The sequence below is a fragment of the Oncorhynchus clarkii genome, chromosome 27 (genome assembly GCF_045791955.1).
Source record: "Oncorhynchus clarkii lewisi isolate Uvic-CL-2024 chromosome 27, UVic_Ocla_1.0, whole genome shotgun sequence".
Taxonomy (NCBI): Eukaryota; Metazoa; Chordata; class Actinopteri; order Salmoniformes; family Salmonidae; genus Oncorhynchus; species Oncorhynchus clarkii.
Genome location: NC_092173.1, coordinates 26,011,279 through 26,032,019, shown reverse-complemented (window position 1 = coordinate 26,032,019; position 20,741 = coordinate 26,011,279). Strand labels below are relative to the sequence as shown.

At 44.6% G+C, this 20,741-nt stretch overlaps 1 protein-coding gene across 1 annotated transcript in view; it reads left to right on the top strand.

Moving 5' to 3' along the window:
- The first annotated feature begins 6,777 nt into the window (after nucleotides 1–6,777).
- Nucleotides 6,778–20,741, top strand: part of LOC139385543 (seizure protein 6-like) — a 136,683-nt gene continuing 122,719 nt past the window's right edge. Inside the window, exon 1 of the mRNA XM_071130689.1 lies at nucleotides 6,778–6,880. Within this exon, the coding sequence (XP_070986790.1) occupies nucleotides 6,808–6,880 (73 nt within the window). The 5' untranslated portion in view covers nucleotides 6,778–6,807. The remainder of the gene's footprint in view (nucleotides 6,881–20,741) is intronic.

Below are 20,741 nucleotides of genomic sequence, written 5' to 3'. Positions count from 1 at the left end.
CTATTGCTGCCAATTGAATTTCTGTTCTTTGGTGCACAGATAGATTTGTGATCACTCAGGGAGAACGGGATTACCTTTGCTTCTGGAGTGTGTTCTTGGATAAGGGCTTTTGGCTGTAATATTTGTGTGTGTGTGTGTGTGTGTGTGTGTGTGTGTGTGTGTGTGTGTGTGTGTGTGTGTGTGTGTGTGTGTGTGTGTGTGTGTGTGTGTGTGTGTGTGTGTGTGTGTGTGTGTGTGTGTGTGTGATGATTGTGACGAGAGGCTGATGATTATGGGCATCAACAGAGACACACATAACTATATTTTGGAATATGTTGTTTGTCCGTTTGGAATATTTGTTAAGCCTGCATTCATGAAACATTTTCTGGAATAATGTACACTCCATCATTAAATACCATATCTCTGGGTAGCCTGGGTCTCAACGGGGGAGGTAGGGACAGATGTCGATATCTCTCCCTCTGGAGCTGCCAGACAAGCAGAGATTCACCAATGAAAAACACAGGGAGACAAAGCCCAGAATCATCCTACAAAGGATAGTTTCATATTTAGTAACATACATAGGTCATTTCTATTGTTCAATGGAATTGTGTTGAAAATGTCAAGGCTATGTTCATGATACACATTGTGTTGAATTCCCTCTACTTTGAAACCCTTTATCACATAAAAAATAACCTAAAACACTTAATGGTTCATGTCTGTGATGCTGCTTCCTCATGCAGGCCTAAATCTCTAGTGATATAGTTGACTTGATTCGAGGTTCCAGGGGGTCCACTTAAAATGCTTCTTGAACATTGTTTTCTTCGAAACGAGTAAAAACCTTACTCAAAGTACCTTCTGCTTGTTGTGGTGGTTTTGCCCCCAGGCTGTGTCCAGGACAGTACAGATGAACTTTGCCCTTTAGCTTTTATTTGGGGATGAGGAATGTCAGTGCAGATGAAATTTGCTGTAGGCTCTGCAGCGCACTGTGAACATTAAACTGCTGGTCTGAGAAAGCAGGAAGCTGTGAAGATATGTAGGGCAATGAGTCTGTCAGGACTTTACCTGGTAGAATGCACTATGTCTTAACAAGATGCACAACAGTCTTGGAGATACTAAGGATACATCATATGAAGCCTGCATCATTTTAAGGAAGTAATATTATATGATGTGTTACACTATTTGAAACATCAGTCAGCTATACCTGAAATACAGGAGATTTTGTTAGATTTTTTATCACATAATAATTATACTTTTTTGGCATCTGGGAAGCTTTCAGTTCAAGGAGATTACTGGCTCACCTGAAGAGACTGTCAAAACTGGTGTCCATACAAAATTAAAATCGAAAACAAAAGACAAAGTGTATTTATTTGAAACAAATGAGTTTTGAGCGCAGAAGTTGCAGGTTCAGTGGATTTCATCCTCTACCAACCAATTCACCATTTTTTCTTCTATGTTTTGTTGTTGAACCAGTCAGCATACACAGAAGCACCATGTGAAACAATTATTCTTTGAGACAGGTGTCGCCATGGTGCAAGGCTCTCCATTCCCCCAAGCTAAATGGTTTCTGCTTCCCGTTGCATTTATCTGGGAGACCAAGCACACGGATGTCGGCAGAGAAAATATCTGGCCAGTGGAGATGTGTCCCGGGGAAGAAGGGTGGAGGTGGTGGAGATGAATGTGTCCCCAGGGAAGGAGGGTGGTTTAGTTTAGTTTATTAGGATCCCCATTAGCTACTGCACATGAAGTAGCTACTCTTCCTGGGGTCCACACAAAATGTACAAATACATGACAAAGTACAGAACAGTAATAGACAAGAACAACACAAGATATTACATTCAATTCCAAAGAAAATAAATAAATAAGAGTTGGTGGTGGAGATGAATGTGTCCCTGGAGAAGGAGGGTGGAGGTGGTGGTGGTGGAGATGAATGTGTCCCTGGAGAAGGAGGGTGGAGGTGGTGGTGGTGGAGATGAATGTGTCCCTGGAGAAGGAGGGTGGAGGTGATGGTGGTGGAGATGAATGTGTCCCTGGAGAAGGAGGGTGGAGGTGGTGGTGGTGGAGATGCATGTGTCCCTGGAGAAGGAGGGTGGAGGTGGTGGTGGTGGAGATGAATGTGTCCCTGGAGAAGGAGGGTGGAGGTGGTGGTGGTGGAGATGAATGTGTCCCTGGAGAAGGAGGGTGGAGGTGGTGGTGGTGGAGATAAATGTGTCCCTGGAGAAGGAGGGTGGAGGTGGTGGTGGTGGAGATGCATGTGTCCCTGGAGAAGGAGGGTGGAGGTGGTGGTGGTGGAGATGAATGTGTCCCTGGAGAAGGAGGGTGGAGGTGTGGGTGGTGGAGATGAATGTGTCCCTGGAGAAGGAGGGTGGAGGTGTGGGTGGTGGAGATGAATGTGTCCCTGGAGAAGGAGGGTGGAGGTGGTGGTGGTGGAGATGAATGTGTCCCTGGAGAAGGAGGGTGGAGGTGGTGGTGGTGGAGATGCATGTGTCCCTGGAGAAGGAGGGTGGAGGTGGTGGTGGTGGAGAAGAATGTGTCCCTGGAGAAGGAGGGTGGAGGTGTGGGTGGTGGAGATGAATGTGTCCCTGGAGAAGGAGGGTGGAGGTGGTGGTGGTGGAGATGAATGTGTCCCTGGAGAAGGAGGGTGGAGGTGGTGGTGGTGGAGATGAATGTGTCCCTGGAGAAGGAGGGTGGAGGTGGTGGTGGTGGGGATGAATGTGTCCCTGGAGAAGGAGGGTGAAGGTGTGGGTGGTGGAGATGCATGTGTCCCTGGAGAAGGAGGGTGGAGGTGTGGGTGGTGGAGATGAATGTGTGCCTGGAGAAGGAGGGTGGAGGTGTGGGTGGTGGGGATGAATGTGTCCCTGGAGAAGGAGGGTGGAGGTGGTCGTGGTGGAGATGAATGTGTCCTGGAGAAGGAGGGTGGAGGTGTGGGTGGTGGAGATGCATGTGTCCCTGGAGAAGGAGGGTGGAGGTGTGGGTGGTGGAGATGCATGTGTCCCTGGAAAAGGAGGGTGGAAGTGGGAGTGGTGGCAGGAAGAGAGCCAGATAATGAGGATCTGTTTCTGAGGCCTTGTGTCTTGCCCTTCTCTTTCCACCTCTGAATCAGAGACAGGGGACTCCAGACAGTTCCTCTCTCTTGACTGATAGTAGTGTAACAACAGGGTTGGTGAGGGGAGTCTTGGTTATGCAGCTCACACCTAGTCAAGGTGCAGTCTGTCTGCCTCACACTGAGAGAGGGAAGAATTAGTAGAGCACTCTTCACTGAGCAGCGCGTAGTTGGAATGTTCAAACAGCTACAATTTTTGGACGAATTGAAAACTAGTTGTGGATACAGCATACAAATTGTTAGAATACGTAACTTTAAAGTCTTTATTTTATAATCTATAAATGGATGAACAACATAAAAAAAAGAATTGGTACATGATATACTATGACCAGAAACATCAATATCTCAAAAACCCTACTGATTTTCACTGTCTCACCTTGATATGTTATGTACATACTTCGTATTCCACTTAGAAAGCCGGCCATGTCTGTATTAAGGCATAAAGAAAACTAGTTATTTATACCACATAGCATATCATGCCGAATAAAACCTTGATTAGATAGTTTTTTTGTCTCTTTTTTCCTTATTCCCTTGTTGTGCCAGACAGACTGCACATCCAGAATACCTTCATCAGGAAGGAAGCGACTGGGATCTATCCTTGGGGCAGAATGGAAATGTATTCAGGGGATGGATGTCTAATAGAGCTGGCAAGGACACTTTTCCTTATTAAGACAAATAGGCCCCTGAAGGTGGAGAGATGCTTTAATATAGGAGGAAGGGAAGAGGGGAGGCAAAGAGAAGTGGGGGGGGGGGGGGGGGATGGAGGTGAGGAGTGGGTAGGGGGAGGGGAGGAGGAGGAGGGGGGGGGTGGGTAGGGGTAGGGGAGGAGGGGGGGGTGGAGGTGAGGAGTGGGTAGGGGTAGGGGAGGAGGAGGAGGAGGGGGGGGGGTAATGGAGGGGGGGGAGGTATTTGGTGCCAGTATTAATTAAATAACATGAAGCCAATGGGGTGAGTTAATTAGTGTTACTTGCAGGATGAGTATAAGGATTTTATTTATTTATTGGACAAAATAACACAAGGCCTACTTTTGTAGTTGGTCACCCAGGTGTTGGTCAACTCTATGGTCTAAAAAGCAATTAAGTCCAAAACCTTGGATATTTACTGTGATAGTTTTCTGTCTCCTAGCCTTTTGCAGCCTTTCACCAAAGCACACAATGAAGAGCTTTTGTATGTGATTTGATTTTCTGTTCCAATGGCTGCTGTCTACGCTGGGACAGTGAGTGACAGTGTGATTGGCAGACTTTGAGTGGAGAGCGTGGGATTTCAGCAGAACCAGAGCAAAGCAACATCTAAAGACAGCTAACTCCCTGAGCTCAGAGCTAAACCATGACTGGCACAATGCGATGTTGGGCTTATTAGATTCCTCAAGACATTACACAAATTGACAAAGAGAAAACTATTGTTGTGGAGGAATGAGCATACAGGAAAGGATTGTAGAAACTGCAGTATTTAAATGTATCAGATGGTATGAAATAAGATTTCACTCTTGCGCATAATTTGAATATAGTTTGAATACAATTATTCATAGTGGCATCTTTTGATTATAATCCTATTGTACTATTTGATGTATGAGCATATTTGTTTACAGTGTGTGTTTGTGTGCGTGTGTGTGGCTGATTTTGTGGGCAAGGCCAGCATTGAGAATGTAAATCTAGTTTCTATGCCAGAGGCTAGTTTGAGACACGGCATAAATTTGTTTGTTTTTGGAATCTAATGTTGTCTCAGTAAAAACACCATACCATACTCATTCTCATGGTGAGACAATCGATAGCTGACACATACAAACTAGGACAGTAGCTGCGTCTGAAATGGCCCTCATTTCCCTATAGCGCTATATAGTAAATAAGGTCCCATTTTTTTTTTTATTTTTTTTTATTTTACCTTTATTTAACCAGGCAAGTCAGTTAAGAACAAATTCTTATTTTCAATGACGGCCTGGGAACAGTGGGTTAACTGCCTGTTCAGGGGCAGAACGACAGATTTGTACCTTGTCAGCTCGGGGGTTTGAACTCGCAACCTTCCGGTTACTAGTCCAACGCTCTAACCACTAGGCTACCCTGCCGCCCCATTCAACTACAGCCAGTGAGATCAGTTACCCAGTGTACCCGGCTGCTCTGTGTCCACACAGCATGACACTCTCGTTCAGAGCTACATTTAGCAGTACCCTCAGTTGAAATAAAGCAAGGCATACACATTTTACATTACATTTACGTGTTTTAGCAGACACTCTTATCTAAAACAACTAGGGTTAGCTGCCTTGTTGAAGGTCACAGCGAGAGATTTGTTTCACCTAGTCAGCTTGTGGATTTGAACCAGTGACCTTTTAGTTACTGGCCCAATGCTCTTAACCGCTAGGCTACCTAACAGCATTGAGACCAAAGACTCTTTCGCAAAGGAGTCCTGCATACACACAATTTACAAAATACACTGAACAAAAATATAAACGCAACATGTAACAATTTCAACGATTTTACTGAGTTACAGTTCATATAAGGACATCAGTCAATTGAAATACATTCATTAGGCCCTAATATATGGATTTCAGATGAGTGGGAATAGAGATATGCATCTGTTGGTCACAGGTACCTTTAAAAAAATAGGTAGGGGTGTGGATCAGAAAACCAGTTAGTATCTGGTGTGACCAGCATTTGCCTCATGCAGTGCGACACATCTCCTTCACATAGAGTTGATCAGGCTGTTAATTGTGGCCTGTGGAATCTACTACACACCAAGAGCTTTAGAGATTGAGGTCTTCAAAAATGTCCTTCTATTTAGCCTAAATTGCTAGTTTCATTAACAGGCTTTGAATGGTTATGAATCTGAGGCAGTGTACCCAGTGTGTGGTCCCACAGTAAACAGGTTTCAGGAGAAAGAAAGGACATTCCCCCTGAAAACGATACACTCCTAGATGAAACACACAGAAGAAAAGCAACCTGCATTACCATTCAATTAGTAATACCAATCCCAATACCTTAGCACTGGCAGCATCACTTAACAATTCTATATTATTTCCATAAACCCATCTGTCTACTCTCTTTCTCTCTCTCTCTCTCGCAGATTTATCTATTGCCAGAGTGCCACATACCAATGAGAAGCTCGAAATACTAAAACTTTTTCATGAATAACATAAACAACGTATTTACAGTTCTACAAATAGGAGCAACATGATGTTTTCATTGTAATGCTAGTGCTACATTATGCCTGTTAACAAGACTGTTAGCGTTCACAGTACTTGTGAGTTTGTAATCGATTGAAAACGGGTGTAGTCGATTTGTCAATTGATACTGCAATCAAAGGTAATGAACTAAACACAGCCATTATCATATGGAGGTAATTTACTTGAGGGTAGTATTACATTAGGTATGTATGGTAACGGTACAAACTTTCCATGGTTCTGAATTCAGTTGTTCCAGTTGCTGTCGCTAGGAGCTGTCCGCAGTGCTGAAACGACGGTGGTGCGCTGACTTGAAGAAAGAGAACGGCATACCCAACGATCTATCTATCTATCGATTTAGCGAACGTTGAAATTGAACAGTCTCTGTCTATCAGCTGATAACGACATGAGAACATAGCTCTCAGTGGAGCGCCAGTGCTGCGCAGTGTGCGATCCCGAGGTCTCACAGCAAGTGGCTTTTGCTGTACGAGCAGGCTCTATTTCATTTTAAGGAAAAGTGTTGATCCCAAGGACATTCCTTTCTATTAGCAGAGGACCAATACTGAAAGCAAGCATGAGTGCGGCACGAGATTACATAGTCGTTCTGATGGTTCTCTTTGCAATGATGACTGACATAGGCGCTAAAGGTAAGATTCTCAATAATATAACGGAAGGCTATTTGGTCGTTTATGCACATGTGTATTGCAATGTAATTCTGTTCCCGACCCGCCGGTGTTATGGTGCCACTGTATCCAATTATGTGTGAACCTGTTTGTTGGTAGGTTATCTGGGAAACTACAGATGGAGATGTGTTTGTGGTAGTTCAGTCGGCTATCAGTCGTGTTCTTCCTTTAATGAGGTTTAAATGGTCCCCTCCACCGTTATGGCAATTATTCTCAAATAATTAATGTGGAGGAGAACGTATACATATCGTTATTTTAAAGGCAGATGTTGTAGCCTATTACTTTCTATAATATTATGATATTTTATATTGTTGGGCGATACAGTAGCCTATTTATTGCCCGCAATGAAGAATTCACAACAAGCCATACTAATTGCAATCGGCTATAAGGTTAGTTAAATACATGAATTTCCTTTAAAAAAGTTATACATTGACTAGTGATTGTAATTTAGCAAGTTCCAAATCCAAACTTTAAATAATTGTAAGTATTGTAATAACTGTTAAACAAACTTAGACTAATAAAGTGTGGTAAACGTATCTTAATTAGTCTCAAATATCATCCTTTTGAAGTGTATTTTAATCGGTATTTATTATAACCTACATGGATGGAAAATATAATTAATTCTTGCTTCACAGTGCGCCAATCATTTTGAATAATTAATGATTAATGTGTCAACTTCTATCTCATATTTTAAAAAAAATCAGTTTAAAGGAGATCTAATCATGAAAGAAGATGTATTCGTTCTAAGAACATTGGAATGACATGCACTGATTTGCATTGGTTTTACAGCTGGCTGCGCTATTCATGCTTTTGATTTGACGACATTCATTTATTAAAGTACTATCTTATCTTATTGAGAATCCTCGAGCTGCGCAGTGTACGGGTAGGGGGGGTGGGATAGTTTAAAGAGGAATAAATAAACCTATGAAGACAACCAGACAATATTTTCTCGGCCTGCATCTGATCATTCTACCCACATAAATATTTATTAAAAGGTTTGGTCTTGACTTGCACCCATGATGTACTTCACACGAGTCTCTCATAAACATGCATGTCACACAACGTCGATCATGACGGACCCATCAGACGTTTCTGTCCAATCTGCTGAATTTGTTTTATTCTGTTATGTTCCAGTATTTTAGTGACCCTGTGCAGGGCTGGAAACTATTACATTTCCGTTCATGTCATATCAGAAATGATTGAAATTCAAATTAAAGAATTGTAAAATCGTCATTTAAAACAAATACTGTAGAATATTTCAAAAATGTGTCATTCAATTGAATTGACTTTGAGGGGATGTTTGATAGAATAGAACAGGAAATTAGCAAAGGAAAAAAAGGGAGGTTATCTATGTTGTGGGATGAGATGTCAGACTTTGGAAGAATCATGCACATACAGTATTTACCTGATAAAGTAATACATCAACCTATTATAACACCAATTTACAGTGTTTTACTAATAGGTATTCGATATTCCAAACTAATAGCTATTACGGCTTCTTCATGCCTGCGGCTGGGAAAACCTGGCTCCAGAGAGAATGTTGCATCATATTCTGCATTGATCCCAAGTCATCAGCCTGACCTTATGATTTCAGAGGTCCGTGGGCCTCCCTGTCCTTATCAGTCACCTTCTACTGAACCTCTGAAGCTGCACTTTACTGCAGAGAAGAAGCACCTGTAAAAGCACTCTAGCTAATGTGAGGCTCCATCAGTCCAGATTGAGCACTGAGCGAGAGGTTCAGTGAGCTAAAAGCAGGAGCCCATATTAAATTGATAGCATTGTGCTGTGCTAAAAATGGGTGACAATTGATGAGGAATGGGTGAGTATAGGTTCACTTGGGTGAGTATAGGTAAATATAGGTTGACTTTAGGTCGGTCAGTAATCCTCCATCTTTTTTTGTTGTTGTGTCAATATCAATGAGTGTACAAAACACTAAGAACGCCTGCACTTTCCATGACATAGACTGACCAGGTAAATTCAGGTGAAAGCTATGATCCCTTATTGATGTCACCAGTTAAATCCACTTCAATCAGTGTAGATGAAGGGGAGGAGACAGGTTAAATAAGTATTTGTAAGCCTTGAGACAATTGAGACATGGATTGTGTATGTGTGCCATTCAGAGGGTAAATGGGCAAGACAAAATATTTAAGTGCCTTTGAACAGGGTTTAGTACTAGGTGCCAGACGCACCGGTTTGTGTTTGTCAAGAACTGCAACACTGCTGGGTTTTTTACGCTCAACAGTTTCCCGTGTGTATCAAGAAGGGTCAAGAAGGGTCCACCACCCAAAGGACATCCAGCCAACACGGGCCAACATCAATGTGTAATGCTTACGACATGCTCTGACGAATTGAGCCTGTTCTGAGGGCAAAAGGGGGTGCAACTTAATATTAGGAAGGTGTTCCTAATGTTTTGTACACTGTGTGTGTATACAATCTGTCCATAGATATAATTATCTCATAGGTTGCATTAATTGAGGGCGGGATGCATAAGCCTGCGTAGTTGTGTGTCATGGGCTCTAATGTCAACATGCTGTTTCAAAGTACATTGTGTGTATCTACTGGTTTTATGTTGTGTTTGTGAGACTCATAAGGGAGGTGGACGTTTGTGTCTGCTCACAGCGAGAATGCATACCCCCTACTGCTCCTCTCTGATACTAATGAGAATTACAATACAATCTCAGAGCTATCATTGACACTGCAGAGTGCTGTGTCTGTATTGGCCGTTAGGGGGCGCATGAGGCCACTGATGCTGCCGCTTTTGAGCATCCCCTCTTGGTAATGGTCCTCGGGGTGGACTGTAATCATAATGGGAACAGGAGAGAATCAGTTCCCTCTCCCAGGAACATCCTATTCCTCTCTGCCCCTTATAATGTCCGTGTGAGACGGCTTCCTGTGCTCGGACACCTCCCACAACTCTCTGGCAGGGGGGGAGGGGGGACAGTGGACTGGAAAGTGGAGATTTGGGGTCACGCTCTGTGTTTATTTTCTCCAGATTGATGCCCTGATTTAAAGAAAACTTGCCTGGCACTGAACTGGAGGGATGGAGGGCTGGGGGTCTGGAGGGCTGGGGGTTTGGAAGACTGGAGGGCTGGAAGGCTGGGGTCTGGAGGGCTGGGGGTCTGAAGGGCTGGGGGCTGGAGGACTGGGGGTCTGGAGGGCTGGGGGTCTGGACGGCTGGGGGTTTGGAGGACTGGAGGGCTGGGGGTCTGGAGGCCTGGAAGGCTGGGGGTCTGGAGGGCTGGGGGTTTGGAGGACTGGAGGGCTGGGGGTCTGGAGGACTGGATGTCTGGAGTGCTGGGGGTCTGCAGGGCTGGGGGTCTGGAGGGTTGGAGGGCTGGAGGGATAGGGTTCTAGAGGGCTGGAGGGCTGTGGGTCTGGAGGGCTGTGGGTCTGGAGGGCTGGGGGTCTGGTGGTCTGAAGGGCTGGAGAGATGGGGGTCTGGCGGTCTGGGGGACTGAAGGGCTGGGGTTCTTATGGCAACTCCCTGCATTGCCACCTCTGTCATCTACTGACACAGATCTGATGGGAGATCAGCATGGCTATTTGAGATAGAGAGAGAGAGCGAGAGAGAGAACGAGAGGGGAGAGAGAGAGACAAACGGCTGGTGCAGGAAAGACTGGCAACAGCTAGAACAACATCAAACACATGCACACACACACACATGGATGCACACCCTTGGAGTACACACACACACATGGAAACACACATGCATGTACATAGAAATTAATCATCCTGTTTTAACTTATTGAATCGATTACATCTGAACATAGGAAGTATCCATGTAATGTAGTGAATTGAACAAAAGCTCCCGCCTGTATTCCCTGTTCTGTGTGAGCTCAGAGCACAGCTTTTAATTTTGCAATGATAGATCACCCCAGACACCCAGAAGTGGGATGAAGGGTAGGTTTGAGAACAAGCTTGTGTGTATGTGTGTGTAAAAGAAAGAAAATCAGTGTTAGAGATTATACATGTTTCAGATTTGAAGTCATTGTCAATCACTCTGTATTGGAATATCAGAACAAGCTACATCAATCTGTCTTTGATGTTTTAGTTTAGCTTTCCATGTCGGAACTCTGAGCTTGACCTGAATATGTCACAGTCAGTAATCTCTTCTAATCGTAGCGGTTGTTTTTCTCCCTATAACACGCAAACACTTTATCTGTCTGTGTGTGTGTATACAGGCAAACACTTTATCTGTCTGTGTGTGTGTATGCACGCAAACAATTTATCTGTCTGTGTGTGTGTATGCACGCAAACACTTTATCTGTCTGTGTGTGTGTATACAGGCAAACACTTTATCTGTCTGTGTGTGTGTATACACACAAACACTTTATCTGTCTGTGTGTGTGTATACAGGCAAACTCTTTATCTGTCTGTGTGTGTGTATGCACGCAAACACTTTATCTGTCTGTGTGTGTGTATACAGGCAAACTCTTTATCTGTCTGTGTGTGTGTATACAGGCAAACACTTTATCTGTCTGTGTGTGTGTATCCACGCAAACACTTTATCTGTCTGTGTGTGTGTATGCACACAAACACTTTATCTGTCTGTGTGTGTGAATGCACGCAAACACTTTATCTGTCTGTGTGTGTGTATCCACGCAAACACTTTATCTGTCTGTGTGTGTGTATGCACGCAAACACTTTATCTGTCTGTGTGTGTGTATGCACGCAAACACTTTATCTGTCTGTGTGTGTGTATGCACGCAAACACTTTATCTGTCTGTGTGTGTGTATGCACGCAAACACTTTATCTGTCTGTGTGTGTGTATGCATGCAAACACTTTATCTGTCTGTGTGTGTGTATGCACGCAAACACTTTATCTGTCTGTGTGTGTGTATGCATGCAAACTCTTTATCTGTCTGTGTGTGTGTATGCACGCAAACACTTTATCTGTCTGTGTGTGTGTATGCACGCAAACACTTTATCTGTCTGTGTGTGTATGCACGCAAACACTTTATCTGTCTGTGTGTGTGTATGCACGCAAACACTTTATCTGTCTGTGTGTGTGCATACACGCGAACACTTTATCTGTCTGTGTGTGTGTATGCACGCAAACACTTTATCTGTCTGTGTGTGTGTATGCACGCAAACTCTTTATCTGTCTGTGTGTGTGTATGCACGCAAACACTTTATCTGTCTGTGTGTGTGTATGCACGCAAACACTTTATCTGTCTGTGTGTGTGTATGCACGCAAACACTTTATCTGTCTGTGTGTGTGTATGCACGCAAACACTTTATCTGTCTGTGTGTGTGTATGCACGCAAACACTTTATCTGTCTGTGTGTGTGTATGCACGCAAACACTTTATCTGTCTGTGTGTGTGTATGCACGCAAACACTTTATCTGTCTGTGTGTGTGTATGCACGCAAACTCTTTATCTGTCTGTGTGTGTGTATGCACGCAAACACTTTATCTGTCTGTGTGTGTGTATGCACGCAAACACTTTATCTGTCTGTGTGTGTGTATGCACGCAAACACTTTATCTGTCTGTGTGTGTGTATGCACGCAAACACTTTATCTGTCTGTGTGTGTGTATACACGCAAACACTTTATCTGTCTGTGTGTGTGTATGCACGCAAACACTTTATCTGTCTGTGTGTGTGTATACACGCGAACACTTTATCTGTCTGTGTGTGTGTATGCACGCAAACACTTTATCTGTCTCTGTGTGTGTATGCACGCAAACACTTTATCTGTCTGTGTGTGTGTATGCACGCAAACACTTTATCTGTCTGTGTGTGTGTATGCACGCAAACACTTTATCTGTCTGTGTGTGTGTATGCACGCAAACACTTTATCTGTCTGTGTGTGTGTATGCACGCAAACTCTTTATCTGTCTGTGTGTGTGTATGCACGCAAACACTTTATCTGTCTGTGTGTTGTGACGGCCCTGAATTATTTTGAGCCGTCTCAGTGCTTCTCCTTCCAATAGGGTGCTTGCCCTTTAATTCCCAATTAAATAGCCAGCATCAGCTGCGCAAAAGTGGCGTTTGTGATGGAGACGTGACTGAGGATGTGTTCCCGAAGCTTCTCTATTCCGGTTGTTTTGTTGCTGTTAAACGTGTGTTTTGTAGCCTGAGAGTTTACCCAGGATCGGATCCACTCTTTGCGTCCGTGGACTACTCCTCTCTATTCTTCGTGGCCTTTCTCCGCTGGAGATCTGGTGGCGGATTGGATTGTCTGACTGACCGACTGACTACCACCTTTTTTGTATACGGTATTTCATTTGTTTTGATATGATGTATACGGTGATGATTTATGTAGTTAGATGTAGTTGAGGAATTAGTAAGAGCAGATACGCTTTAAAGTTCTGTGGTAAAATGGTTATATTGATTGTATGATTTAATACTGGGTTTACGCTACACGGAATGAACGGACCAACATTGCGTGACAAGTCACTTGAGTTCACTGAACTCCTTACCGGGCGGGACTCTTTTTAGGCCCGAGGTACAGGACATTTCTGGAGGAACCAGAACTCATTGTGTTATATTATTATGTGTGTGTAATCCATTGATGTTGCTAATACAACCCACGCAAAAGAATAGTTGTTTTTGAAGTTCTTTCAATGTTTTAAGGGTTTATGAAAAGTTGATTTCCCTTCTGACGTTTACATAAGTCCTTTGTATGGTGTAGACTTGACGGACCAGATGGGACTCATTCCCTCCCAAACAACAAAAGGAGAAACCAATGTTTTCTCTGGTAGGCACAACCTACCTGGCACCCCTATAAAAAAATAACCTCAAGTCAAAACCGTTACATAAAAAATGGCACCCCAGATGGGACAGCACAACATTGAGAACTAACCAAAGCAAATCTTTTGTGTGGAATTAAAACAATGGATTCACCCCAAGATAATGTGCTCATCCATTTCATACCTGTCAATGGGAATACACAGGGCCATTCTGACCATCAAGCTGACAACACAAATCATAATGGGAATGGAGATAATGGAGTTGATTTGGGCCAGAGCCCTGGGAATCTGAATGCTCGGTCTGGACCACAGGCCACAGGAGGTCTAACCAGTTACTCACTTATTGACATGGATCTGTGTGAAAGTACTGAGCCAGCCCTCCATCTGACACCCAACCTTCCTCCATTGTCTGGTTTATCTCCAGAGGTTGTAGTTTTACAACTTCAAGGTGACATCCTTGATATTCGTCGGACTCAACAACATCTCCAAACTCTTATCCACGATAAATTCAAATGTCTGAGGGAAGAGCAACAACAGAGTGCCATGGAATTCAGAAACTCACTGAGCACTCTAACCCACACGCTAACAGAGCTCAGTGAGAGTGGAAGACGGGAAATTACTGGTGCCATGGACAGGCAGTTTGACTACCAACGAAACCAACTCACTGCCACTCTCCAATGGCGCCTGCAACATCATCACACTGAGGTCCTCAAGGACGTTAATTCTGTTTTTTCTCCCATGGTTAACACTGTAGACCACTTGCAAACAGAGCTCTCTAATTGTGTTAAAATGTTGGATGACGTGTCTGTGGACATGGCCTCCATTAGGCACAACTCCTTACACAGAGTTTCTCTGGTGTCCACTTCTGTTCAGACCACTGAGGGCCAAGCTGGCACCTCTGAAGAGCCAAGACAAGGCCATGCTACAGCCACCCCTTGCAGGATGCAATCCACCATGCATCCTGGTGTTCATTTTCATTGTCCGATAACTCCCTTCCCCTCTACTTCCTCAATCCCTCCTAGCTCGTTTGTTCATGGTGATTTGAGTAGACGTCATGTGGGGGCAATGCCCATTAAATTGCAATTTCCCACCTTTGGGAAAAAAGATGACAGTCCTGATCCGCTAATGTACCTAGAAAGATGTCGTGACTTTCTTGCCCTCAATCCCCTGGCTGACGAAGAACTCCTTGCCACATTGAGGAATGTGTTGCATGGGACAGCTCGAGACTGGTGGGATGTGGCACGTCTCACCACTACCTCCTGGGCTGACTTTGAGGCCAAGTTTTCCTCTGCATTTCTGTCTGAGGACTACACAGATGAGTTGGCAGACAGAGTCAGGAATCGAGTACAAAGAGAGAAAGAGAGTATCCGTGACTTTGCATACGGTTACCACTCCCTGTGCAGAAGGTGGAAACCTGGCATTGAGGAGGAAGAGGTCATTAAATTGATTTTGAAGAACATCAACCCACTACTAGCCAGTCAACTCCGAGAACGAGTCACCACTGTCGATGGACTGGTTCGCTTGGGACAGCAGTTTGAGAAGGACAGAGAATGCCAACAGCAATATGACCAAAGAAAGAAACAGACACCCAAACCGTTACCCAAGACAGACCATCAACAACAGCCAGAGTCTCAAGCCATGACCCCTCTCATGTTCTGTTGGAGATGTAGCCAAAAGGGACATTCTTCAGCTACATGTCCAAGACCGTATCAAGAAAACCCTTCCAGAAACCACAAATCACAACAGGCCAACACACCTAACTCTCTTCGCAGGAATGACCATCCTTCTCTGGGTGCTTTAACCAGAGCTGAAATCCCAAGAGTCACTGCCTACGCCCCCCCATCGACATCCCCTTCCTTTCAGTTCATACCGCACCAACTGGTGTTACCCCTGTCCATAGGCCCATGGACAGGAAGAGCCATCCTGGACACCGGGTCATCCTACACACTGCTCAATGAGAAACTGTGGAAGGAGGTTAAAGGTCCGCAATACAACTTGAAGCCGTGGACAGAAGGTCCACTCTATCTGGCTGATGGTGAGGCTAAACGACCACTTGGATGGAGTGAGGTAGAGTTCCGCCTGTGTAACCGCTCCTATATGATTCCTTCAGTTATCCTACAAACCAAGAACCTTGCTTTTCCTGTCGTGTTGGGAATTGATTTCATGTACTTCAGTGGTGTCCAGATTGATATCGCACACAATTGCTACTGGTTTCCATACAATCCGAGCAAGAAGCATTTCTTCCAATCAGAAGCTACGAAGTTACATGATTGGGGTTCAAATGTGGCAGTCTTCTCTGCCGTTGCTCCGTTACCACTAACCCTTGATAATCCTTCTGACGATCTCCTTTTACAGGCTGTAAGAAGAGCTCAGCTGGAACATCCAGAGGAGTTAAGGCTGTTGGAACAGCTGCAGAATAATGCTGATGTATGTACTTCAAGGCTAGGACGCACCGGGCTCCTGAAGCACAAAATATTCCTTACACAGGAAATGCCGATCAAGCAAAAGCCATATCGTTTGTCCCCAGCGAAGCTAATCATCCAAAAGGGACTCATTAATGATATGTTAACACAAGATATAATAGAACGTTCCTCCTCTCCTTGGGCTGCTCCTGTTGTCCTCATCCCAAAAAAGACTGGTGGTCTTAGATTTTGTGTGGACTATAGGAAGACCAACAATGTTTCCCAGACTGATGCCTATCCTTTTCCTACCATCCACGAGATCCTGGAGTCATTGTCTGGCGCTGTTGTGTTCACTACCCTTGACCTCAATAGTGGTTATTGGCAAGTTGAGATGGACCAGGAAAGCAAGGACAAGACTGCTTTTGTCTGTGCTGAGGGCTTGTTTTCCTTTAAGGTGATGCCTTTTGGATTAAAGAATGCACCTGCCACTTTCCAAAGACTGATGGAGATTGCGTTAGGGGAGCTCAAAGGGAAGATCTGTTTCGTCTACCTGGACGATATAATTATCTACTCCCAGAACAGAGAACAACACTTTCAAGATCTTCAAGCAGTGTTGGACAAGCTAAGAGAAGCTGGTCTGACCGTGAATATGAAGAAGAGCAACTTCTGCCAAACTTCCCTGAAGTTCCTTGGCCATATTGTGTCTTTCGACGGCATTCATGTGGATCCTGAAAAGACCAAGGCGGTACAAGATTTTCCTGTGCCAACCACACTCAAGGCCCTTCAACGGTTCCTTGGGATGGCTGGATGGTACCATCGGTTTGTGTCGAACTTCTCCCAGGTGGCAGAACCCCTCAACGCGTTGAAGCGAAAAGGAGTGAAATTCCTATGGACGGCAGAGTGCCAGACATCCTTTGAAACCCTGAAACGACACCTCGTCACACCTCCCATTTTAGGTCATCCCAACTTTGATTCCCCTTTTGTTGTTTACACTGATGCAAGTGATGTTGGACTTGGTGCTGTCCTAGTCCAACAGACTGGACTTGGCACTGAAGAAGTGCTAGCGTTCGCCAGTCGGACATTGAATGGAGCAGAACGGAACTACTCCACAACCGAGCAAGAGTGCCTTGCAGTTGTCTGGGCTTTGGAAAAGTGGAGGTACTACCTGGAGGGAAGACACTTCACTGTGGTCACTGACCATTCCTCCCTTGTGTGGGTGTTCAAGACCAACAAACCAAGCACCAGACTCATAAGATGGGCTCTACGGTTGCAAGAGTTCACCTTTGCAGTAGAATACAGGAAAGGAAAATACAACACTGTTCCAGATGCCTTATCCAGAGCTCCTGCTTGTGGCAACGGTGGCCCGCATCTTACATGTGCTACTGTCCTGTCAAGCAGTCGAGACTCGCCCAAAGCAGACTTTCCCATCTCTGATGAGACCATATGGAAAGCCCAACAGGATGATCCAGAAGTACAGGCTTTGTACCAGACTATCCTGGAAGATGGAGAAAAGATGGTCAATCCTACCACAAAGCTGACCATCCTGGAAGACAAAGTCTACCGTGTTGTACAACTACCACACAGAACCCTCTACCAATTGTACATACCTGAAACTCTACGCCTACAACTGCTTCAACATTTCCATGAAGACCCATTAGCTGGTCATTTGGGCAGGTTCAAAACCTACAAGCGGTTGCAAGCGTTACTGTACTGGCCACATCTGAGCATGGATGTGAAGTCACACATCCGAAACTGTCAGGTTTGTCAAATGTACAAACCAGAAGGTAGAAAGCCTGCTGGCAAGTTGCAGCAAACGGTGGTTACCCGACCTTGGGAAATGCTAGGAGTGGATTTGATGGGTCCATTTCCTAGAAGCTCCAATCAGAATGTGTACATGCTTGTGTTTGTTGATTATTATTCAAAGTGGGTGGAACTCTTTTCCCTGCGTCAGGCCACAGCAAGGACCGTCTCTAACATCCTTACGAAAGAGATCCTGACTCGCTGGGGAGTGCCTGATTACATCCTGTCTGATCGAGGTTCCCAATTTGTCTCTGATCTCTTTGAGGAGACCTGCCAAAGATGGAACCTGAGACAGAAGTTGACCACGGCCTATCACCCACAGACCAATCTCACTGAGAGAGTAAATCGAACCTTGAAGACAATGATTGCTTCCTATGTAGGGACCCAGCACAAACACTGGGACAAGCACCTTCACGAGTTTCGATTTGCCCTGAATTCTGCTGTGCAAGAGTCCACTGGAGTCACACCTGCAGAGCTGAACCTAAGTCGTCCCCTCCGAGGACCCTTGGATATGGTGCTACAGCCCCAGCAGATTACTCCAGACGCTGCTTGCTATGACCAGGTAGTCCATCTCCATGACTTGAGAGCTCTTGTCTCAAAGAACATGACCCAGGCTCGACTCAAGCAGAAGAGAAATTATGATAAGAACAGACGAGACATGCAGTTTCAGCTTCGTGATCGGGTGTGGCTTCGCTCTCATCCTTACTCGAAAGCTGAACAATTCTTCTCTGCCAAGCTCGCTCCTAAATGGCAAGGACCATATAGGATTGTGGAGCAGATGGGCCCTTTGAACTACCGAGTGGTGAAAGAGGACACAGGTGAAGATATGCGCGTTGTCCATGTCTCACGCCTTAAGGCCTGTTACCCCTCGGCTGAGGAATTGGAGGCGATTGAGCGCCGCAAGATCTTGGATATCTTTGAAGAGGAAAGTGAGGAGACTTTTCTCGGATTCCCAGACCCAGAAGTCTCACACCTTAAGGCCTGTGACCCCTCAGCTGAGGAGCGTGAGCTCCAAAAAGTCATGAGAATTTTTGTAGAGGAAAGTGATGAGGAGACCTTTCTCGGTTACCCCGACCAAGATGTGCCTTCCAGGGCAATGGTCGGCTTTTTCCAGGGGAGGGGGTGTGTGACGGCCCTGAATTATTTTGAGCCGTCTCAGTGCTTCTCCTTCCAATAGGGTGCTTGCCCTTTAATTCCCAATTAAATAGCCAGCATCAGCTGCGCAAAAGTGGCGTTTGTGATGGAGACGTGACTGAGGATGTGTTCCCGAAGCTTCTCTATTCCGGTTGTTTTGTTGCTGTTAAACGTGTGTTTTGTAGCCTGAGAGTTTACCCAGGATCGGATCCACTCTTTGCGTCCGTGGACTACTCCTCTCTATTCTTCGTGGCCTTTCTCCGCTGGAGATCTGGTGGCGGATTGGATTGTCTGACTGACCGACTGACTACCACCTTTTTTGTATACGGTATTTCATTTGTTTTGATATGATGTATACGGTGATGATTTATGTAGTTAGATGTAGTTGAGGAATTAGTAAGAGCAGATACGCTTTAAAGTTCTGTGGTAAAATGGTTATATTGATTGTATGATTTAATACTGGGTTTACGCTACACGGAATGAACGGACCAACATTGCGTGACAAGTCACTTGAGTTCACTGAACTCCTTACCGGGCGGGACTCTTTTTAGGCCCGAGGTACAGGACATTTCTGGAGGAACCAGAACTCATTGTGTTATATTATTATGTGTGTGTAATCCATTGATGTTGCTAATACAACCCACGCAAAAGAATAGTTGTTTTTGAAGTTCTTTCAATGTTTTAAGGGTTTATGAAAAGTTGATTTCCCTTCTGACGTTTACATAAGTCCTTTGTATGGTGTAGACTTGACGGACCAGATGGGACTCATTCCCTCCCAAACAACAAAAGGAGAAACCAATGTTTTCTCTGGTAGGCACAACCTACCTGGCACCCCTATAAAAAAATAACCTCAAGTCAAAACCGTTACAGTGTGTGTATACAGGCAAACTCTTTATCTGTCTGTGTGTGTGTATACAGGCAAACACTTTATCTGTCTGTGTGTGTGTATGCACACAAACACTTTATCTGTCTGTGTGTGTGTATGCACACAAACACTTTATCTGTCTGTGTGTGTGTATGCACGCAAACACTTTATCTGTCTGTGTGTGTGTATCCACGCAAACACTTTATCTGTCTGTGTGTGTGTATGCACGCAAACACTTTATCTGTCTGTGTGTGTGTATGCACGCAAACACTTTATCTGTCTGTGTGTGTGTATGCACGCAAACACTTTATCTGTCTGTGTGTGTGTATGCACGCAAACACTTTATCTGTCTGTGTGTGTGTATGCACGCAAACACTTTATCTGTCTGTGTGTGTGTATGCACGCAAACACTTTATCTGTCTGTGTGTGTGTATGCACGCAAACACTATCTGTCTGTGTGTGTGTATACACGCAAACACTTTATCTGTCTGTGTGTATGCACGCAAACACTTTATCTGTCTGTGTGTGTGTATGCACGCAAACACTTTATCTGTCTGTGTGTGTGTATGCACGCAAACACTTTATCTGTCTGTGTGTGTGTATGCACGCAAATACTTTATCTGTCTGTGTGTGTGTATACAGGCAAACACTTTATCTGTCTGTGTGTGTGTATACAAGCAAACACTTTATCTGTCACACACGCATGCAAAAATAAATCATAATCGAGCTCTGCTCAGCTTTTTTAACTTCCTCCCCCCTAATTACTGGCTATTAAAAATCAGTGTGAACTCACAATGTGATCTCTGGCCGCAGGTGCCACAGAAGCCCCCAGCCATTCCACTGATATTCTCAGAATAAACTCATCATTGTGGAGCCCCTGAGATAAGCGATAAACTTCCACCCAGCTTCCTTCCTCTCTCTCGCTCTCT